The sequence below is a fragment of the Mustela nigripes genome, chromosome 2 (assembly GCF_022355385.1).
Source record: "Mustela nigripes isolate SB6536 chromosome 2, MUSNIG.SB6536, whole genome shotgun sequence".
Lineage (NCBI taxonomy): Eukaryota > Metazoa > Chordata > Mammalia > Carnivora > Mustelidae > Mustela > Mustela nigripes.
This window is the reverse complement of record NC_081558.1, coordinates 19,274,523-19,297,445: the sequence shown is the minus strand read 5'-3', so window position 1 is coordinate 19,297,445 and position 22,923 is coordinate 19,274,523. Positions and strand designations below refer to the sequence as shown.

Here is a 22,923-nt window from a genome sequence, read left to right as displayed (position 1 = left end):
GAGATACCACTGACAGATCAGTCTCGCGCTCAGCCCCAGGAATCTCTTCGGTCGTTAAGTCCCGCCCCCATGGCTCGTCCAATCCAGACCCAGCTCCCGGGCTCCGCCTCCACGTACCTTATCACCACTTCCGGTTCGCTCCCGGAAGTTGCGCTGTGGAGCCAAATTTGAAGCCCGCGGGGACGCGGGGGCGCGGCCGCGAAGCTGGACCCGTCGAGGTTTCCTTGGCTGCCTGATCCCCTTTAGATCAGTCGTCATGCCTATCCGTGCCCTGTGCACCATCTGCTCCGACTTCTTCGACCATTCCCGAGATGTGGCCGCCATCCACTGCGGCCACACATTCCATCTTCAGTGGTGAGTGACCACAGTGGCGGGGCCGGGCTCTCGGCCTTGTACGGCTACAGAACTGAGGGGTGTTGGGTCCCCCGGCGGAGCCTAGACAGGTGATTAAGACGGCACTAGACTGATTCCCACGGTAGGTACCGGACCTGAGCAGAGGCGGGTCTGGGCAGGCTTCCCGGAGGAGGTAACTGCTGAACTGAGTCCAGGGAAACAGAGTTGGTTCGGTGAACATAAAGTAGGGGCTTCCTTGATCCGCTAGCAGAGAGATGTGACTTCAAAATTATTAGTCCGGGCAGAGGTGACTTTCGCCAAATTAACAACGGCTTTTATTTCTTTGAGATAACCTGGAAGGCCTCTGGCTATCCGACTTGTGGTTTGGTTGATGGTTTGGGATTATTCCACCCAGAGTCATCTCGTTGGTCGGACTTCTCAGTGTACTCACTGACGCCAAGAATCCCAAGATAACACGGAAGGAAGGGCAAGGGGGCACCTGGAAGGCTCAGTTGGTTAAGCACCTGTCTTCGACTCAGGTCATGATTTCAGGGCCCTGGGACCGAGCAAGTCTGCTTCTCCCTTGCCCTCTGTGATCTCTCTCTCTCTCTCTCTCAAATAAGTAAATAAAATCTTTTAAAAAAGCCAAACAAACATGGAGGGCAAGGAGGTGCTCCTTAATCCAGCCATCCTACTGACCGTTTGAATGTACAGCTGGTGAGGAAAGATTCCCTTAGCATCTGTGGACTGGCTGATTCAGAGCTCTTTTTTTTAAGTGAAATATAATTGACATACCATATTATATTAGTTTCAGTTGCACAACATATTGATTCATCAATTCTGTACATTAGTCGATGCTAACCACGATTTAATTGTGGTCACTGTCTGTCACTATACAGCAGTATTTTTTTTTAGGATTTTATTTATTTATGGGGCACCTGGGTGGCTCAGTTTGTTTAGTGCCTGCCTTCACCTCAGGTCATGATCCCAGGGTCCTGGGGTCCAGCTCCCCATCAGTCTCCCTTCTCAGTGGGGAGTCTGCTTCTCCTTCCACTCCCTCTGCTTGTGTTCTCTCTGTCTAATTAATTAATTAATTAAAATATTTTATTTATTTATTTGAGAGAGAGAGAGGGAGAGGGAAAAGCAAGCTCTTTGCTGAGCAGGGATTCCAGTGTGGGGTTTGATCCCAGGACCCTGGGATTCTGACCTGATGGGAAGGCAGACACCCAACCTGCTGAGCCACCCAGGCACCCACCATACAACAGTATTATTGAGCATATTTCCTACGCTTTCCTTTTCATCTCCATGACTTATTTATTGATTTATTTGTTTGTTTGTTTTTTAAACAATTTTATTTAATTATTTGACAGAGAGAGAGATCACAAGTAGGCAGAGAGGCAGGGAGAGAGAGAGGAAGGGAAGCAGGCTCCCTGCTGAGCAGAGAGCCCGATTCGGGGCTCTATCCCAGGACCCTGCTATCATGACCTGAGCTGAAGGCAGAGACTTTAACCCACTGGGCTACCCAGGCACCCCATGACTTATTTATTTTATAACTGGAAGTTTGTACCTCTTCATTCCCTTTATCTATTTCCAGAACTTTTCCATCATTCCAAACAGAAACTGTATCAATAAATGACAACTCTCCATTACCCCTCTTCCCCATTGCCCTCAAAACCTCTATTTTACCCTCTTTCTCCTTGAATTTTCCTATTCTGGGTATCTTGTGTAAGTGGAATCATACAATTTTGTTCTTTTGAGTTTTGCTTACTTCACTAAGCATAATGTTTTCTTTTTTTTTTTTTTTAATTTTTATTTATTCATTTGACACAGAGAGATCACAAGTAGGCAGAGAGAGAGAGAGGGAGGAGGAAGCAGGCTCCCCGCGAAGCAGAGAACCCGATGCGGGACTCGATCCCAGGACCCTGAGATCATGACCTGAGCCGAAGGCAGCGGCTTAACCCACTGAGCCACCTAGGCGCCCAGCATAATGTTTTCAAGGTTCATCCATGCTGTAGCATGTATGAGAATTTCATTCCTTTTATGAGTAAAATTCGATTGTACGGGAATACCACATTTTATTTATCCCTTCATCTGTTAAAGGATGTTGGGTTGTTTCCGTGTTCTGGCTACTATGAATAATGCTACAATGAACTGGTGTAAAAGTATCTGTATAAGTGCCTGCTTTCATTCCTTTTGGGTTATACCCAGAGGTGAGATGACTGGATCCTATGGTAATTCTATGTTTAATTTTTTGAAGAACTGCTTTACTGTTTTCCACATTGACTGCACCATTTTACATCCCCAGCAGCAATGCACAAGGGTCCAATTTCTCTACATCCTTGTCAACACTTGTTATTTTCTGTTTTCTTTTTTTTTTATAATAGTTACCTAATGGGTATTTTTTTTAGTGTGTGTGTGTTTAAAGCTATCAACTTCCCTTTTAGCAAGCTTTTACTGAATTCTGTAAGTCTTGGTATGTGGTCTTTTCATTTTCACTCATCTCAAGGTATTCTCTAATTTCCTTTATGATTTCTTCCTTGATCCATCAGTTATTTAAGAGTGTGTTAATTTCTATGTATTTGTGAATTTTCCAGTTGTGTTTCTGTTACTGGTTTTCAGTTTCATTCCATTGTGATCAGAAAAAACACTTTGTATGATTTTAATCTTTTAAAATTTATTGGTACTTGTTTTGTGGCCCAATATACGGTCTATCTTGGAGAATGTTCTGTGTGCACTAGAGAAGAATGCATATTCTGCTGTGATTGGGTGGAGTATTTGTGTGTTAGATCTAGTTGGTTTATGTTGTCTGAGTCCTCTATTTTCTTACTGATTACCTGTGTGATTATTCTATCCATTATTAAAAGTTTGGGTTATTGACCTCTTCAACTTTTATTGTATAGCTGTCTATTTCTCTCTTGAATCCTGTCCAATTTTCTTCCATATATATTTTTTTGGCTTTGTTATTAGGTACATGTGTGTTTATAATTGTTATTTCTTCCTGTTGGATTGTACCTTTTATCAATATGTAAAGTTCTTCTTTGTTTTTTGTACCTTTTTTAACTTGAAGTCTATTTTGTCTGACAATAACATAGCACTTCAGCTCTCTTTTTGTTACCATTTTTTAACTTATCCTGCTTGGGATTCATTATGGTTCTCTAACTTGTGGAATGGTTTCTGTAATTAGTTTTGGAAAATTATCAGCCATTATCTTTTCAGGTCTTGTCTCTAGTTCATTATCCGTTTTCTTCTCATATTAGTTTCTCATTTGTTATAACAAATTACTACTAACTTGGTGGCTTAAAACAACACAGATTTACTATCTTGCAGTTCCAGAGGTCAGAAGTCCAAAATGGGTTTACCAGGTTATAGTCAATGTTTGTAAGTAGATATATGCCTTTCTTAGCTCATGGCCCCATTTTCCATCTTCATTGCTCTCTGTATGACTCTGACACCCCTGCTTCACTTAGGGACCCTTGTGATTACATGGGGACACACCTGGATAATCTCCCTGTCTCAAGGTTTGTTTTGTTTTGTTTTTTTAAGATTTATTTATTTATTTGTTTATTATTATTATTATTATTATTATTATTATTTTTAAATATTTTATTTATTTATTTGACAGAGATCACAAGTAGGCAGAGAGGCAGGCAGAGAGAGAGGAGGTAGCAGGCTCCCTGCTGAGCAGATAGCCCGATGATGCGGGGCTCGATCCCAGGGCCCTAGGATCATGATCTGAGCCAAAGGCAGTGGCTTTAACCCACTGAGCCACCCAGGGCCTAACATGGAACCTAACATGGGGCTCTATCCCTGATCCCTCTGGGATCAGGACCTGAGCCAAAGGCAGACGCTCAATCACAGACACTCAACCGACTGAGCCACCCAGGACGCCCCCTGTCTCGAGATCCTAAATCACATCTGCAAAATTACTATTGTCATATTAGGTGAAATAGTCACAGTTTTAAGAAATTAGGATATAGACTTCTTGGGGAATGTGCATAATTCCACCTAATACTTTCTTTTTGGAACTCCTTATTATATGTATGCTAGAGCTTTTCACATTATTTTCTGTATCTTTTACCGTCTCATATTTTTCTGTCTTTTTGATTCTTAGTGTTTTTTCTGACCTATCTTTTCATTTTACTAATTCTTCAACTGTGCATAAACTGCCATTAAACTCATCCATTGAATTCTTAATTTTGGCCATTTTTAATTTTCAAATTTCTGTTTGGTTCTTATTAAGTTCTGCCATGCCACCTTTTATTCTGTAGTTCTCTACTGATATATTTTTTTCTTTTCTAAGATAAACTCTACCCCTACCATAGGGCTCAAACTCACAATCCCAAGATCAAGAGTCACATGCTCTACTGACTGAGCCAGGCACCGCTCTACTGATATTTTCAGTCTTGATTTTTATTTCCTAGCATGCTGTGTTACATTGTGTCTGACAATTCCCATATCTGAAGTCTTTGTGTGTATGTTCTGGTTTGTGTGTGTAGTGCTTTTTCCCTTGTCTATTTGCTTTTTAAAAAAACTAAAATGGGAGCGCCTGGGTGGCTCAGTGGGTTGAGCCTCTGCCTTCAGCTCAGATTGTGATCTCAGGGTCCTAGGATCGAGCCCCGCATCGGGCTCTCTGCTAGGTGGGGAGCCTACTTCCCTGCCCCTCTCTCTGCCTGCCTCTTTGTCTACTTGTGATCTCTCTCTCTCTCTGCCAAATAAATAAATAAAATCTTAAAAAACAAACAAACAACCTGAAACATTTACTTTATGTAATTGGAGTCATACATAATATATGTTGTATCCGGCTTCTCTTCCTCCATGTTATGTGTATGTGATTCATCCATAATGTTGTTCTTAGATGTAGACTCACTCATTCTCATCGCTGTACCTGGGTACCTTTGAATTTATCTCATGCCTAATATATGGAAAAGTATTTACAGAAAAAAACAGACCTGGGATGATGGTATTACCCTCCAGAAAGGACTCTGCTTCTCCCTGGTCCCTGGTGGGAGAGTCTACTAGTAGGAGACTAATTAGAGTTTAAGGTTTGAGGTTTTGTTGGACCACTCAGATAGATGAGGCGAAGCTGGACTGTGTTTTACTTTTACCACAACTTGCATTTACTTCTAGTGTACCCTTACTCTGAAAGTGTAGCCCTTTGGAGTCCTAACTTAAAGTGGGGGGTATTATTGGAATCCCTATCTCTGAGGGACCCTGGGCTTTGGCTGCTGCTCCATCCTAGTCAGAGCCTGGAATGTTGACAAAAGAGCAAGTAGCTCAGGTCAGGACGGCCATACCAACAGGGCCAAAAAAGGGCCGACTGGTCAGAGTGTTTGTACCAGTGAGGCCCCGTGGGATGTACCGTCCCACTGTGATACTACCCTCCTTTGTGGTCAGGCATTGGGTTGAGGAGGAATAAGTCAGATGCTGTTGTGGTCAGGGTGACTGCCTGGCCTGTACGTCTCTGCCCACGTAAGCGCTCACCAGTCTACTTCTCTGCTTCCCATTCCAGCCTAATTCAGTGGTTTGAGACAGCACCAAGTCGGACCTGTCCACAGTGTCGAATCCAGGTGAGGGCGATGGGGTGAAAACACCTTTTCCTTGCTGGGGAGGAGGAATGAGAAAAAATCTCTGAAACTGGACAAGATCTTTGACCTTTTTGGACCCTCATGGTTTGAGGCTGATTAAGCCTTACTTGTGCTTTTGAGTGGCTCAGGAGACCTACTTGTGCCCAAGAATAGCTGGCAGATAGACTTGTTGCCCGGGCTGGTCTTCACCTAGCTAAATTTGACCTCCTTCCTTGCCTTTCCCCATCCTCAGTGCCCAGCACCTAGAGTTGGGATGTCTTTTGAACCACATGGGTCTATGGTGACATGACTTCAGTAACCACCAAACCAGTGGCATCAGCGTGGGGCACCTGTAGGGTTACAGAGCTCATCTGATTCCAAGGGATGTGCTGTGAAAAGTTAGGCCTAAGAACAGGCCTGGCTCCATGTTAAGCAGCATGTCCATTCCTGTCGGCCTTGCACGTGACTCAGCTATACAGTCATACTCTCTCTTGTCCTTTCATCCAGGTTGGCAGAAGAACCATTATTAATAAGCTCTTCTTTGACCTTGCCCAAGAGGAGGAGAGTGTCTTAGATGCAGAATTCTTAAAGGTACCTGGGATTTATGTCATTCTACTGCACTGCAAGCCCTCTGAGAATTTACTCTCTGTTCCCTCCCAGGGTGGGTGTGTAAACTGTGGAGATAGAGTCTAGAGGGAGATTTGTAGAGGTTTCAAGGCAGAAGGGAAGAGAGCAAAGGAAACGTGATGATAAAGACCCAGTCATTGGAGAGATACACTGTTGGGGAAGAAGGGAGCCACGTGACTGTGAGCCTTCGCCCTTGGGATTTCAGAGCGATTCCCACCAAAGGCCAGAGTGTCTCTCCTGAGGTTCTCTCATGGAGGTTGTACAGCCATCCTTCCCAGCCCACCTTGCTGCTTGGACAGCTAGAAATCGATCAGAAAACTCTTCCAGTCCTCAGCCACGGAGGATGTGTGAACCCACTATTCATAAACCTGGCTGTGCCTCAAAACTGGGGGGGAAGCTTGGTATATATCCAGTTGCTTGAGTCTTTCTGGAACCAGGAATGGAGGGCAGAACCACTGGAATCAGGATGTGAGCCAGGGCAGAAACCCACCATTTCTCCTATACTTCTTCCCTTCAAGTCCAAGATTTAACTTTCTTTGTGTACTGGGGGGACTGAATTGGTCAAAACCTCTTGAGGAAGTGGGATTGGGATTCACAATGCACCTGGACACGAGGGTTCATTTGCTGGGCATCTGTCAGCCCAGGGTTCATTTGGCCTTGGCCCCGGGTTGCTGTGATTTCCTTGGAACCTTCCTGCTTCAAGTACGTAGAGCTTTTGTGCTTAAAGCCAGCACGTTCATCGTCATGGTAACTGCTCCTGGTTTTAAGCTGCGTCTTCCCTGTGATAAAGACAACAAAGGCAGCTTCCTTTCTTTCTGGCTTTCAAAGCCAGATCTAGGAGACAGAGAGGCAGCATCTTGAGTAGTCTGGAGCAAGGGCTTGCAGGCATCTTGCTTAAGTGTAGGAGGCAGGCAACTTGGGGGAGCTTTGGGTTGGTGTCTGTTCTCTGGCAGCCCATGCATGCCCTTCTCTACCCACCATTTGCTCTCCAGGATATTCTGCCGACACTGAGCCACCCAGCCACCAAAAGCTTTTGCTCTGGAGTCCTGGATGGGGGATTTTTACCGAAGGGAGCTCACCGCTCTACTGGGGCTGGTCTTTAGTATTGGTCACCAGTGAAATTCTGAGTCTCGTGCTGACCTGGAAAGGGTGATCTGGGGGAAGCTTTGCCTGAATTCCATCCAGCACCACCATGAACCCTTGACCAAGCCTTTCAGTTCTACAGTGTCTGGTTTTTCTGCTTATGGAAAACTTCTCTTGCCCATGGGGGTGTTGAGTGCTCCAAACTCCTGAATGGGAGGTGGACTCATTTCTGCCCCAGCCTCTCAGTGGTTCTGTGGCAGTGGCTCTGTAACTTAATGCCCGGGCTTTGAGAGGTTCATTTGACCCTCACAATAGTCTGGTTAGAGCCTAGCACGTGTGAGGTTTCATCCAGAGACACGAAGTTGTCCCAGCTTACCTACTTTATTAGGGTTGGAAGGTTCGTGGTACACAGAGCCAGCTCAGAGCTTGGAGAGTAGACTGTGGAGCAAGCAGGACCTGGGGTAGAGGGAGGAAGTGGTGACCCAAAGTCCTTAGCCCTCCCAACTCTGTGACCCCAATCAGTGAAGCCCAGAGATTGTAAGGGCCAGCACAGGGCCAAGGAAGTCTTGGAAGCCTCTGCTGTGAGACTGATCCCACAGGTCCAACTTCACTTCTCTTACCCCTTTATGGCCCCTCTCTTGCCCTGTTCTGCCTCCTTCTCTGTCCCAGGGTCTTATACTTGAGATTGTTTTCCTCCGTCTTACCTACTTTTTAAAAAAAGCATAGAGATAAAAAAGCAAGACGTATCTCCACTGTGGGCCTAGCTTGGCCATGACATATATCAGGGTCTGTGCCTCCCTGGACCTGCAGGCCTCATTGTCCCCTCCTGGATCTCCCTGCAAGCCTTTGGAATGCTGTATGGAAGCCAGGTATGATGCCTTTCTGCTTCTTATTGTGGATATTGCCTTGTAGAATGAACTGGATAACACCAGAGCCCAGCTTGCTCAGAAAGGTGAGTTAGTAAGAGACAAGGGGTCCTGGGAAGCCCCTGACCCAGGTGCTTGGGGGAGAGGCCCTGGGAAGAATGGTTCCAGTCTTCTGGTGAAGCTAGGGGCTCTCCCTGCTTTGTACAGCCAAGAGTTTTGCCAGCTCTTGTGATTGGCAGGAAAGGGGAAGAAAGGGAGGTGCCTCAAGCTGTCCACCTAGGCCCGATAAGCTTTCTCTCTTTGTCTGAGGACAAAGAGAGAGCCCCAGGACTGGGACTGGGAAGGGAAGGGACTACCAAATGGAACAGACTATTTCTAGGAGAGAGTTTGGCTGCTGAGTTTCACAGGAAACCTACTTGAGTTCTAAGATGATGAATTAACTAGACCCTTGGGAGTGGAGAGCAGTGAAATCTTTACTCAAGTAGTTCTAAGCAGCAGAAAGAGGGTCTCATCCCATGCATGAAGAGACTCTGGCTTAGCTTCCCTGGCTTGGTGTGTGCCAGAGAGAAAAGCAGGTCACCCAACTTGCTGACTGGAGACTTGTTCCTTACATGGCTCTGGGGTGCGGTGTGCGGTGCTGGAGCCCAAGGGCTCAGGTTCTTACACTGATGAGTGAACAGGCCTTCCCCCTTCCCACCTCTGCTGCAGAGAAGGAGAAAAGGGACAGTCAGGTAATCATTGACACCCTGCGGGACACGCTGGAAGAGCGCAACGCCACCGTGGAATCCTTGCAGAAGGCCTTAGACAAGGCCGAAATGCTGTGCTCCACCCTCAAGGTGGGTCCCCAGGTTCTGTGGGCACAAGTCGGTTGGGCTCATCTTCTGGTTCTGCCTTGGTCATTACCTTTGTGCGGTTATAAAATGGAGGCAAATCCCTTCTTACCCAGGCCACCCATTTTGTACCCATCCAGCCCGTAAGCAAAGGGTCACATTGGCCATGCTTACGGATTTGGCGCCAGGTAGTATGAAGAGGTGAGGCCTTCCTGGCGCTTCTCGGAGGGTCAGCTCAGCCAAGACCTCAGTGAGGCTGGACCTTGTTTCCAAAAGTGGTTTGTACTCCACCGATGAAGCCAGACTGAGGAACCTTCCATTAGCACTCTAGTCCTTGGCTGGGCTGCTCTCTGGAGCCAGATCAAACAGCATCCCAGGGAGGAGCAGGGGGCCTTTGAAGTCAGATGTGCTGAGCTGACCAGGCAGATCAAAGCCTGCAGAGCCAGGCGCTCTAGACCCAGATGAATTTTGTATCAGGCTGGGTTGGTGAGCCTCTTGCTCTCTAAGGGGCATGAGGCGATTGATCTGAACCTGCGGTTGATATTCTGGCCTCGTAAGAAGGAGCAGTCCTTGCTGGATGCCATTTGAAAGGGAATGGGAGCCATCTTTGTGAACAGACAGAGCCCCAGGGTGTTCATTGTCTCTGTTCCTGCTTGGTGGCTGGGCTGGATCACGCGTGACCAGTGGGAGGGAAGGAGTGAATCAGTACTTGACCGCAGAGCAGGCATCTTCGATGGCATTCCCAGGTCAGAGATGGAGTGCTTTTGTGCTGAGGGCAGCCTGGCCCACTGCCTCTGGTCCAGCTCTCCTATCCTGATTCGTAACTGTCCTTGGGTCTAGATGTGGATAAAGAGACCTGGATTTGTGTTTCTTCAGCTGCCTACACAACATGCACCCTGAGCCCTTACGCCATGGTACCTCGGCAGCCCACAGTGGGCCTCTAGGTAGTGGGATGTGCCTGGGGTAAGATACATCTCGGGAGGAAGCAAGCAGGGAGGTGAAGGAGCAGCTGGTGTAGGGCGTCAGAGCAGAAAAAGCACAAGCCAGAATGGGGCCCAGGAGCCTTCCTTCCACGGGGCTGGGGACACACGGTTATCGGCATTTGGAAAAGTGGACAGTTCTCAGGATGACTTTAGCTGTGGTGCCTGGGATCTTCCAAGCGACAGGTGGGCATGGGTGTGTTTGCTGTGCAGAAGCAGATGAAGTACTTGGAGCAGCAACAGGACGAGAGCAGGCAAGCCCAGGAGGAGGCACGCCGACTCAGGACCAAGATGCGAACCATGGAGCGGTGAGCCCGACACTGGGACCACCCTCAGCTCACTCCTCTAGCCCCGGGGCCCAGCTGTTAGGATTGCAGTGGGGCTTGGATCACTTCCATGGCTCAAATCTCCATCGGCCATGTGGAGCTCAGGCCAGGGGGTTGTGGGCCCCATGTCCTCACTCGGCCTCGGGGGGCTCCTCCACTTGCCATGGGGCCCCTGGCCTCAGTCTTCCCCCTTTCTATTGCCCGTGGCTCAGTGACCTGGCAGGTCTTTGGCTCCAGAGACCCTTCTCCAGGGATCCCTGACCTTGAGGACCTGTCAGCACCCGTTCTTCCCTAGCAGCATCCCTGCAGCTGCGTTCGGCTCTGCTGCAGGGCCTTTCTTTGGGTAGACCCGCCTGCTAAAGCATGCTGGCAGGCCAGGCTGTCACCATAGCAACAGCAGCAAAGGAGAGCAGAGCTGCACTGGGTACCTACCCATCAGCCTCCAGATTCTAAATGTCGTGGGCTGGGTGTTTTTCAGGATTGAGCTCCTGCTCCAGAGCCAGCGACCCGAGGTGGAGGAGATGATCCGAGACATGGGTGTGGGACAGTCCGCGGTGGAGCAGCTGGCTGTGTACTGCGTGTCCCTCAAGAAGTGTGTACTCTGGCCCCTGTGGCCCAGTCCAGGAGCTAAGCCATGGCACCCTCTCTGTTGCCCATCTCTTAACAAAGCAGAGAAGGCTGAGTAAAAGGGCAGGCTCTGGAGCTATCCTGCCTTAGTTGAACCGTGACCTCCCCTCTCACCATGTGGCTAGGAGTCAATTTCTTAGCCTCTGACCAGCTTCCTGCATGGGGATAGTAATAACTTGCCTCATTGGGTTACTGAGACAATGAGTGTGAAGGGAAGTGTTATTCTTTTTTTTCTTTTTTTTTAGATTTCATTTACTTATTTGACAGAGATAACAAGAGAGGGAATACAAGCAGGGGGGGATTTGGGAGGGAGAAGCAGGCTCCCCACCGAGCAGGGAGCCCCATGTGGGGCTTGATCCCAGGGCTTGACCTCAGGACCCTGGGATCACAACCTGAGCTGAAGGCACATGCTTAACTGACTGAGCCACCCAGGCGTCCCAGAAGTGTTATTGCTAAGCAGACTGGTACCATTCTCTGAGCTATAAGCCCCATCGTGATAAATGGATCCTGTTTCCCATCAGCACTTACCGACTCTGCCTAACTTGAATCAGAAACTTTGCTCAGATTCGCCACTACTGCGGATGTGAGGTTGTGGAAAGGGGCCACATGGCTGACAGGTGCAGAGGATCCCAGATGTCTTCAGTGAGGGCCAGGTGGTATAGGGGCCTCTTCCTGAGACCTTAGTGAGGGCGGGGCTTCCTGCATACCCTCTCCAATCACCAGGGCCTGCAGGACCGGCAGGGAACAGAGACTCCCCCCGCCCCTTGCAGGACCCTCCGCAGCCCCACCCTGTTGGGCTCAGGGTTCAGAGTAGGGAGGAGACCTGGCTGAGGGGACAGCCTGGGCTCTATGTTTGTTTGGTGCCGGGGTGCAGTCTGATCAGCAGCATGCCCCATTCTGACATCCCTTTTCCTGGCTCCCTCATAGAGAGTATGAGAATCTCAAAGAAGCTCGGAAGGCCTCAGGGGAGCTGGCGGACAAACTGAAGAAGGACTTGTTTTCTTCCAAAAGCAAGGTAACAGTGGGAAACCAAAGGTGAGGGGTGTGGTGGCTATCCTTTTGTAGTGCTCGTTCCTGTCTCCTGAGCAAAGGCATGGGCCCTGATGATGCAGCAGACTCCATGGGGCCATTGGGTGGCCCACAGGGACTGGTTACTGGGCCTCAGCTCTGGCTCTGTGGCTTGTCCACTTAGGGTAGATGGTCACACAGGCATCCCCCCCCACCCCGTACATGTACATTCACGATGCCCTCTATTCTCTCTGGCCTCTGGCACCTCTCAGCTGGCTGGAGAGCACAGATCCTGAATGAGACAGTGTCAGAGGCCTGCTTTTGCCCCAGGCCCAGAGTAGGAGGAACATACTTGGAACCCGGTTCTTTTAGCACAGCTGCTTTATCTCTGGGCCTGGTGCCTCCATGGGTTGTTGGGTGTAGAGCACAGCCCTAGTTCCCAGGCAGCCCCAGATGGGCACAGACAGGCCCCACAAAGCCAGGGTCTCCCTGTGTGTCCTCAGACTCTTCTGGACCTGGGGATCCCGTGAGCGTGCGCTGGGTAGCAGCAGGTGGGGCCAGAGCACGCGGCCGCCTGCTGGCCTGGTCTTTATTCCCTATACTTTCTTATAGTTGCAGACAGTCTATTCTGAACTAGACCAGACCAAGTTGGAGCTGAAGTCGGCCCAGAAGGATCTACAGAGTGCTGACAAGGAGATTGTGGTGAGGGACATCCCTGGCCATACGTGAATGAGGGGTTGTTTGTGCATCTTCCGAGAGCCTAGGAACCTATGTCCCAGTCTGTGGCGGTGGTTCTGGGTTCCCTGCATCCTCCTGGTTCAGAGGGTGTCAAGATGTATACCTTGGCCCTGATTTGGAGCCTTGGCCTCCTCAGTAAGGGACAGACAGCACCGTGGGTCTTCTCCTACAACCTGTCCTGTACCTATATTCCCAGGGACGTAGCCTCACCACAGGAGAGGCTTCACCAGACAGGGGTTCTGAGACTGGATGATCCCAGGTATTCGGGATGTTGGGGGTTCAGGCCTTGCCCTGCTCGCAGTGGGCTTGCCTGTTGTGCATGTCATCCACGTCCTTGGTGGTCTCTCTGGGCTTGCTGCCTCAGCCTTCCTTTCACACTCTTCTCTTTCCTTCCCCAAGAGCCTGAAAAAAAAGCTAACGATGCTGCAGGAAACCCTGAACCTGCCACCAGTGGACACTGAGACTGTCAACCGCCTAGTTTTAGAGAGGTTTGTTGACTTTCTGGGGTGTACAGGGGTCATAAGCTGGAAGAACTCCCCAGAAAGGGTCTTTACTACTCCTGGCTTTGGTTGGGTGGGTGGTCCGTGTGGGTGTGAAGGCTGTGGGCCTCCTGCCCTGAGACATAGCCAAGATGTAATTGGAAAACAGCTTTGAGGCAAGCTCTGGGCTCTGACAAGGAAAGGTCGGCCAGAGAGGACCTAGGGATGGGCAGGGAAGGGACAGGAGCGTTGACTGTCCGCACGTTTCCTGTTTATGGAATGCTTACCAAATGCATCTGTCTGCCCCAGATTCTGAAACAAACATGAAACCAGGCACCAAAATAAATTCCCTGCTGCTCTCAGGAATGTGTGCATTAAAGCTGCCGGCAGGGGGAGCCAAGAGGCAGAGGGATGGGTGTCCCTGCCAGGACCGGCTGCCCATTCCTACTGAGTGTTTCACAGAAGCTGACCAGCTAAGAGCACCTCAGGGCTGTCCTGCCTAACTGCCCAGCTGCTGGCCCAGATGGAAAGCACATAAGCCAGTGGCCCAGACTTTTATTTGAGTCACTTTTCAATATCCTTTGGAAAATCATTATGCTCCTTCTTCCTCACATACAATCAGTTGCTGGAGTCTACCTGGCTAACCTCTGTGGTGCCTCCTGACCGCATCCCCGGCCACCTGAAGGTGAGGCTGGTGACCATCCTTCGGCTTCTCCTGTCTGCCCAGGTTATCAGCTCCTGGGCTTCACGTCATTCCCTCCCCCACCAGACACTCCCAGACCTCTTGGCACTGTACCTGAGGCACTCATGGAACCAGCCCATGCGCACACACCTGGCGATGAGTAGACCGGGAGCCACATCTTTCTCTCTGTTCCTCACATGAACTTCCTTACACAAACATTCCTCACCGGGGAGTGAGTGCCAACAAGCCAGGGTCCTCTAATTCTCATCATACCTTTAGTTTTTCAACCGTATTCTTTCCTTTTTACCTCAGACCCTCCAGCATCTCCTCATGGAGCTAGAGCTGCCCGCCCACCCATCTGGGTTGGACTGAGAAACGGCTGTGGGAGTGTGATTTTCTGTGAGGTCCAGTGTGTTGCCGATTTGGACAAACTAGACTCCGTGTCTGGTCCTTTCTCCCCACTCCACTCTCAGAGCCCATGGCCACGGTGGCTTGAAAGCCCAGGTTGCACAAGGGCTCTGTCAGGAGCCTGGCTCGTGGAGATCTGATAGTCTCAAAGGCCATCTCATGTGGTCAGGCATTTAGAACTCAAATTGCCTCAAGGCAGGAAGTAAAAATCCTTTTCCTAGGCTGTCACTCCAGGCTGCTATCTACAAGCTCCACCGTGCTCCCTGCACTTCCCACTCCATGGGCCTCAGGGCATTTCCACACACTTGTGCTCTGTGTCCGGCATCCACAGTAAGGGATGCCTCCAGGCTCTCTGGGACTCTGCATACCTGCTTTTGCTTACTTTCTTTACCACTCCGCACCAGAATGTGGCCTAGACTTCTGTAGCAGGTTCTCACTGAGAGCACACTGCATGTCAGGCCCTCTCAGTCCTCTTGGAGCTTGTGGTCCAGTAGGGTAGACAAACTGGGGTGGGGGGTCAGATGGCGAAGCCCGAAAAGCCCCCGGCCATGACAGGCCGTGAGGACAGGCCAGATCCCATGACAAGAAAAATGGTGCTTATGCCATTTGTATCTAGAGGTTTCGGTGAGGGCTGAGCTCCAGCTCTCCGGCATGTGGGAGCCTCCAGGGCGGGCATCTCGGGCCCCCGGATGTAGTGGGGTGTGGCACGGCTGTGGAGAGTGGGGTGTGATGAGGTTTATCGACCCTCTGGGGTGGGAGATAGTGGCAGAGGACTCGCTGGGGTTGGTAGATAGAGGCAGAATTAACAGATACTACAACAGTGTTGCTGCGAATGCTCCTGGCTCCTGCTTTATGCTGTGGCTCCCAGAGGGGAAAGCAAAGCAACCAGCATGGCATGGATTTGAGGTGGGTTTGTGCAATCTTTGTTTTCACTTGCAGGCAAGAAGGGTAGAGGCTCCAGGGACCTGGCCAGGGGAAGGAAGAGATAGTCCAAGCTTCCCACATTGCTTACCCACCCAAATCAGTGCAGGTAGTTCACTTTCCTCCGATCCGCATGCCCCAGTGGGCTCCCGGCCAGGGACTCATACTCTCACAGGACATCCCTCTGTCCTTGACCAGTGGGAGTAGGGCTTTGGACACCCCTGATGACAAGGTCCCTAAAGGAAGGATGTTCTTGGGGCTGCCCTGCCACTCTCCAGAGTTCTCTGACCACAGGAGCGCCACCAGGCCTGGGTAGGCTGGAAAAATCCTAATAGCTGCAGTTTTCTAACAGAAAACCACCAGCCCTCGTTATAAAGGTAACAACATACTCATCATGGAGAATTTGGAAAATACGGACTTAGCACAGAGGTCGCTGTTGACATGTGATATATTTTCTTCAAGTCCTTTCTCTCTTAGTGGGGAAAGGTTGAGAGGAGATGTGTGTGCACCAGTACTGTACTTTCCATAGAATTGTTTTCCCAAATTACAGTGGCAAAACATACCTGACAAAATTTACCAGCATTTTCAAGGGCACAATTAAGTAACATTACATATGTGATGCGGTTTCATCTCCACCAGCCACCTCCGAAACCCTTTTCGTCTTGAAAAACTGAAACTCTATACTCATTAAACAATAACTTCCATTTTCCAGCCCCCAGCACTCACCACTCTACTTTGTGTCTCTGATTCTGACTACTCCAGATACCGCATTTAAGGGGAATCATTCGGTTTTTGTCTTTTTGTGACTCGGCTCGTGATGTCCTCAGGGTTCACCCATGTTGTAGCAGGGTGGATGTGTATAGCACATCTTGCTTATATGTCCGCTGCTGGCCGGACATCTGGGTTGCTTCCACCTTTTAACTGTTGAGAGTATGCAGCTATGAACATAGGATGTCTCTTTGAGATCCTGCTTTCAGCTCTGGATGTATATCCAGAAGTGGAGCGGCTGGATCATATGGTAATTCTATTTTTAGCTTTTCGAGGAACTGCTGTACTATTTTACACGACAGATGTACCATTTTATATTCCCACCAATAGTACACAGAGATTCCAATTTTTTTTCAGGATTTTATTTTTAAGTCATCTCCATACCCAATGTGGGGCTCGAACTCATGACCCCGAGATCAAGAATCACCCGCTCCGCCCATTGGGCCAGCCCGGCACCCCAGGGTTCCAATTTTACCACATCCTCACCTACACTTGTTCTTTTCTGTTAGTTTGGGTTTTTGTTGTTGTTTCTAGCAACCATCCTCCTGGGTGTGAAGTAGTAGCTCATGGTAACCTTGCATCACTCTAATGACCAGTGATGTTGAGCATCTTTTCACGGGCTTACTGGCCATCTGTAGATCTTTTCTGGAGAAAAGTCTATTCAGGGCCTGGACCTAGTTTTGAACTAGCTTGTTTGTTTTCTGTTACAGGGCTTCAGTTCTATCTATCTATATTCTGGATTTTAGTCCTTTACGAGAGAGATGATTTGCAAATAGTTTCGTACATTCTATGGATCACCTTCTTACTCTGTTAACAGTGTCTTCTTTTTTTTTTTTTTTAAGATTTTATTTATTTGACAGAGACAGAGACAGCAAGAGAGGGAACACAGCAGGCGGAGTGGGAGAGGGAGAAGCAGGCTTCCTGTGGAGCAGGGAGCCCGATGCGGGGCTGGATCCCAGGACCCTGGGATCATGACCTGAGCCGAAGGCAGACGCTTAACAACCGAGCCACCCTGGCGCCCCATGTCTTTTTTTCTTTTTTTTTTAAGATTTTATTTATTTATTTGAAAGAGAGAGAGAGAGAGCATGGGAGCAGGGGGATGAGGGACAAGCAGACTCTGCTGCAAGCCCAGAGCCCAATGGAGGGCTTGATCCCACGACTCCAAGATCATGACCCGAGCCAAAACCAAGAATCAGATGCTCAACTGATTGAGCCATCTGGGTGCCCAAACAGTGTCTTTAGATGCACACAATTTTAAATCTTTTTAGAGTCCAACTTGTCTGTTTTTTCTTTTATCACAGAGTTTCATATTACTTTTTAAATGTCACGTATGAGCATTTCCCCATGTTATTAAGTTTATTCTCCAAAAACATGAGTTTAATGTCTGCATCATATTCAGGCTGTGAAAGTGCCAGCCCTCTGGGGAGTCATTTGACCATTTCCAAAATTATGCCATTTGCCGTCTCCATCAGTCTGTGGGCACATCTCTGGCCCCTTGCACTACATTCTGACAAATGAAGCTATTTGGTCAAAACACAGCCTTTGTTTATAAACTTGGGTTTTGTGTGTGTTTTGCTTTCTTCCTTCCATGTCTTGAAGACTTTGGTCCCATGACTAAAGCACTAAGCCAAGTGGTTTTTTCCATAGAGATTCAGGCTTCCTTGCAGGGTGGCCCTGGGCTGGATGTGGGCTCCAGACCCCTGGAACCAGGCCATCTCTGATGCTTCAGGGACTGTTGTACTTCTGGACTGCCACGGTGGTCCAGAGTAACCAGTCCAACTCTGCCTATAGCCCAGCCCCTATGGAGATGCTGAGCCTAAAGCTTCGCCGACCAGCCTTTGGTGAGGACATTGACCTCAATGCCACATTTGACGTCAACACCCCTCCATCCCAGGCCTCCAGCATCCATCATGGCCGTGCCAAGAAGCTCTGCCAAGAGATAGAACGGTAAGTAGTAGTCCCCAGCCCTGTCCACAGCCTCGAGGGAGGATAACGAAGAGGTCTCTGCTGGCCCTGCCCTTGTCACTCCAAGTGGCTGACAGGGCAGTGAGGGTCACCTGGGGTTGGCCATGACTTTGGTTCTGACCACCTCTTGTTTCCTCTCCTGAGTTCTTCTCTTGCTTGTTGTAGTCATCACTATTACCCTTTAAGCAAATGTGCTGTAATGTGAGTTGGAGAGAACATAGGGGTCCCAGTAGTTGGAGAGACCCCAGTAGGGGTCTGGGTTGATGATGCTGGGGGATGTGTGTGCTCCCCATACCTTGAATGTCTGCCCAACAGAGTCCTGGGCCAGGGACTCTGAACTTCCTCTTCTACTGTGTGCCTCTTGGGCTCATGTTTAGGACCATCTCAAATCATGGAGCCCAGGACTCTACCACCTAAGGGGGTATCCCATGGAGCAGGTATAAGAAACTGTAGGGAGCTGCAAGGGGCTGGGTGGGACCTGTACTAGGGGTGTAGAGGACTGGGAATGCCTCCATGGGCATTCCTTAATCAGAGACTTTGGAGATGAGAGAAAGAAATCAAGGTGTTAGGCAGTGAAGGTGGAAGACTACTGGGGGGAGGGCAAAATGGAGAGCCAGGTGGGCTTGCTACCTCTCCCTGCCCTCAGGGCTGGAGATACCTATGTCATAGGGAGTCAGGCAACCCTTGGGCATATGGGCTGCTGTCGGGACCTACAAGTGCCTAGGGCACTGGTTTCTTGATGTCTCTTTTGCTATAAAGGGTAAGACATTTCTATCATCTTTAGGACCTAAAGGGAGGGTGGGGGAACCCAGGATGTTTCCACCTTGGATCTGTCTCCCCAGGGCCAAACTTGCAGCAAGTGGAGACTCTTCCCATGGTCATCATATAGCCTCACCACAGGCTCTGAGGGCAGGAGTGGAGGGCTCCAGAGCTGACAGGCCCAATCTTGGCTCTGTCCTCATGGCTTTGAGAAGCCATATGGTCAGAGCTACGTTACCATCCTTTTACCCACCTGGGTAAATACCAGGAGAGGGTATTCAGCTGCTAGTGTCCTCAGGAATTGGATGAAAATACTGTGTCTAGTTCTGGAGCTGGGAGTGAATGAATGGCCACAGCCTGGGCCATGATCAGTTCTTTCCCCAGACCCTGCCTGCACAGATTATCTAGGAAGATGGCCTAGCCCTGTGTAATAACAGAGCTTTCTAAGCTCTCAACCAAGGGTCTTATGGAGCTAGTGGCCCCTCTCTGGGCAGATGCAGCTAGGCCTTAGCTCACGAAGTGCCTTCTGCTTGTATGGACATGACTGGGTTTCCTCTTGTGGGTGGTGAATCAGCGGGGCCTCCAGCCCCACAAAGAGCCCAGGACATACTATGGTGCCTAAGGCCTTGGGGAGCATTGGAATTGGCTTGGCTCCAAGTGGAAGCCACAAGACTGGAAAGTGCTTCAACTTCCTTCTCCCCACTCTGGCAGCTGTGATCATGTCCAGCTGTTCAGAGACCTGCACATGGGGTGGGGCTGACCAAGGGGCCTTGCCCAGCACACCACCATTACAGAAGCCGTGCCCCGTGGTGGCTCCCTAAGGGCTGTGTGCTGAGCCTGGTTTGCCTGGCCTTGTGTCTTCCTCACCTGCTTCTTGCCTTCATGTCTCGCTTTCGCAGCTCTCCCGTTCAAGACATCCCCAAGAAGATGGCCAAAGGCCCCAAGCAGGTAAGGCTTCCCAGAAGAAGTCAGGCAGTCACCATCCAACCTTGCCAGGACTGAGTGTGAAGCTGAGCCGCGGAGGGGGCAGGGTCTTGCCAGAGCCCTCTCATTCCTGGCCCAGGACTAAAATACTTTGGAACTACCTGGGAACTCTTCTCATTATCCTTTCTGCATATGGGTGAGGTGCCAGAGCTCCTGGTCCTGGTCCATTGCCGCAACCCACCCCCTCCTTTGCTGCCACCGGGCTCATCAGGTCTGGCTTTGGGGTTTGCCCTCCAGGAGTCCCAGCTCTCACTGGGCGGCCAGCGCTGTGTGGGAGAGCCAGATGAGGAGCTGGCCAGTGCCTTTCCTGTCTTCATCCGGAATGCCGTCCTCGGCCAGAAACAGCCCAAAAGAGCCAAGGCAGAGCCCTGTCGCAGCACAGATGCAGTGAGTATGGCTTCCCACGAGGGGCAAGCGCCAGTGCTCTTCGGTGGCCAGCCCCCTAGCCTATTAGTCTGGCCCACTCACTTCTTCCTTCTACTTTAGGTAAGGACAGGCTTCGATGGGCTTGGAGGTCGGACAAAATTCATCCAACCTGTATCCTTGTTCTGTAACATTGGGCGGAGCTGAGCTAGCCACACCGTCCCTCACCTGTACCCCCAGCCCCCAGCCTGGTAGTGGCTACAGCTTCAAGTGTGCAGAGCTAGACCTCACTCAGAGTAGAGCTACCCAGCCCCCAAGCTTAAGCCTTTGCTGCCCAGTCTCTTCTTTAGGCCTCTTCCTTGACATCTTCTTCAGACTGACACATCTACGATCCGCCCACTGCCTGTGAAACCCAAGCCCAAGACTAAGCAGAGAGTGACGGCGAGACGAGCGCTCCCTCCCTCCCAGGCCAAGCTGGACACCTTCCTGTGGTAGTGAGAACAGTGAGCCAGACCAATGGCCAGATATTGTGCCTCCAAGTTACAGGCCAGGACTGGCTCAGCAGAGGGCATGGGGGGCATGGCCCCTCTTCCAGGACCAGCCCCAAGGGCAAGGGTAAACAAAAAGATGGGGGTGAGGGTGAGGCCCAGAAGCCTTGCATTTCCTGCACTCACCCTGCCTGTCCCCCCCCACCCCAACTGGGTCTACCATATTGGGCCTACGTGTGCCTCCTTGTTCAAGGCTCCTATTTATAGCCGATGTGCCTAGGCTGCTGCTGGTTCTCAAGACTAAGGTCTTTTGTTGACTGTGTGGACCAAAGTGCCTGGGGCTTCTTGCAATTTCAGCCTGCCCCGCTTCTGCCTACTTCTGACTTGCTGCTAGGCATGGCCAGAGCTGAGCAGGATGGGAATGGTGGTAGGGAGAGGATGGTTGGGCGGGGGAGGGGAGATTTCTATGTAAAATAAAAAAGATAGAATCTTTTCTTCATGGCTCTGGGAGTATAAATTTGCATCAACCTTTGACAAACCATTTGGCATAATTTTCTAAAATGGGACCTTCACCTAGACTCAGATTCAGTAGCCCTACCCTGAGGCATGTACCCCCTCATAGGGCACCAGGAGACCCCAGCAGGAATGAGATCACTGCAGTTTTGTTTTTTTTTTTTTAAGGTTTATTTATTTATTTGACAGAGATCACAAGTAGGCTGAGAGAGAGGAGGAAGCAGGCTTTATGCCGAGCAGAGAGCCCGATGCGGGCCTTGATCGCAGGACCCTGGGATCATGACCCGAGCCAAAGGTAGAGGCTTTAACCCACTGAGCCACCCAGGCACCCCTAAATCACTGCAGTTTTGTCCACAGTCTCTAAGCTGGGCACAAGCCAAATGACATAGCCTGGAAAGCAATTAGGTAAACAGGTATAGCCGTATAGGGAACTCCCAGCAAGCAAAATGAATAATCTGTGACCTTTGGGTCTTAACTTCAAGAGCACTTTCTCCCAGTCTTCCCCTTGTGACCTGTAGCTTGGCTGAGGTCTCCTACACTTCTCTTTCTCACTACTGCATGGGGGTTCATCTCTCTCCTCGGGGCCCAGCGTGGGCCTGGCACAGGGAATGAAGGTGGGTGCCCACGTGCTTCAGGCTGAGCACGCCCAGGTGCCTCCAGTGCATCCAGAGGGGCCACACACAGAAAGTAATGCTCTTCGTGGTGGGAGCCAGATTCTTCTGTTGCCGCCTTGAACCAAGGAGGTTTGGTGAGGAGAAGCGCAGCATTGACTTAGGGGGCCCTCTGTGGCTGCCTAATAGGCTTTCAGGCCAGCCGAGTGATCTTAGCAAACTCCCTACCTCTCGGGGTGTCTCCACTCCTTTAAACTGCGGACAATAGCCCTAACCTCCCAATTGTGGGAGCCTGATGAGTCAGCTTCACAGGTTGAGAACTTACGACCCTGAGGAAATAAGTCAGACTCCAAAGACAAATACTGTATGATTTCACCTAAATGAGGAATCTAGAATGGCTAAATTCATAGAGACAGAAGGAGAATAGAATTGAGGTTACCAGGAGCTAGTGTGAGGAGAAAAGGAGGAGTTAATGGTTAGAGAGTTTCTGTCGGGTGATTTGTTTTCTTGCTGCATAAACTTCCCCCAACCGTTTATTTTTTAAGGTTTTATTTATTTATTTGACAGAGATACAGCGAGAGAGGGAACACAACCGGGGGGAGCAGCAGAGGGAGAAGCAGGCTTCCTGCTGAGGAGGGAGCCCAACGTGGGCCTCAATCCCAGGACCTTGAGATCATGACCTGAGTTGAAGGCAGAAGCCTAACAACTGAGACACCTAGCAAATTGAGCTGGGGTGTCTGGGTGGCTCAGTTAATTAAGCATCCAACTATTAATCTCAGCTCAGGTCTTGATCACAGGGTTGTGAGTTCAGGCCCAGCATGGAGCCTGCTTAAAAAAAATTTTCTTTTAAATTCCAGGATAGTTACATACAGGGTTATATTAATTTCAGGTGTACAGTATAGTCATTCAACATTTTCATACATTACTCAGGGCTCATTGCAATAAGGGTAATCTTGATCCCCTTTACCTACTTCTACCTCCCCTCTGCCTGGGGTGATTC

At 49.8% G+C, this 22,923-nt stretch overlaps 1 protein-coding gene across 1 annotated transcript; it reads left to right on the top strand.

Annotated features, from left to right (window-relative positions):
• Positions 1-131: 131 nt before the first annotated feature.
• Positions 132-21,281, top strand: TRAIP (TRAF interacting protein). The gene is made up of 15 exons (XM_059387832.1): positions 132-354; positions 5,843-5,900; positions 6,405-6,488; positions 8,520-8,559; positions 9,182-9,309; positions 10,497-10,591; positions 11,088-11,201; positions 12,164-12,251; positions 12,857-12,946; positions 13,382-13,470; positions 18,032-18,187; positions 19,864-19,912; positions 20,186-20,335; positions 20,435-20,485; positions 20,687-21,281. The coding sequence occupies exons 1-15, from the start codon at positions 257-259 to the stop codon at positions 20,804-20,806; spliced, it is 1,410 nt and encodes a 469-aa protein (XP_059243815.1). The 5' UTR covers positions 132-256; the 3' UTR covers positions 20,807-21,281.
• The last annotated feature ends 1,642 nt before the right edge of the window (positions 21,282-22,923 follow it).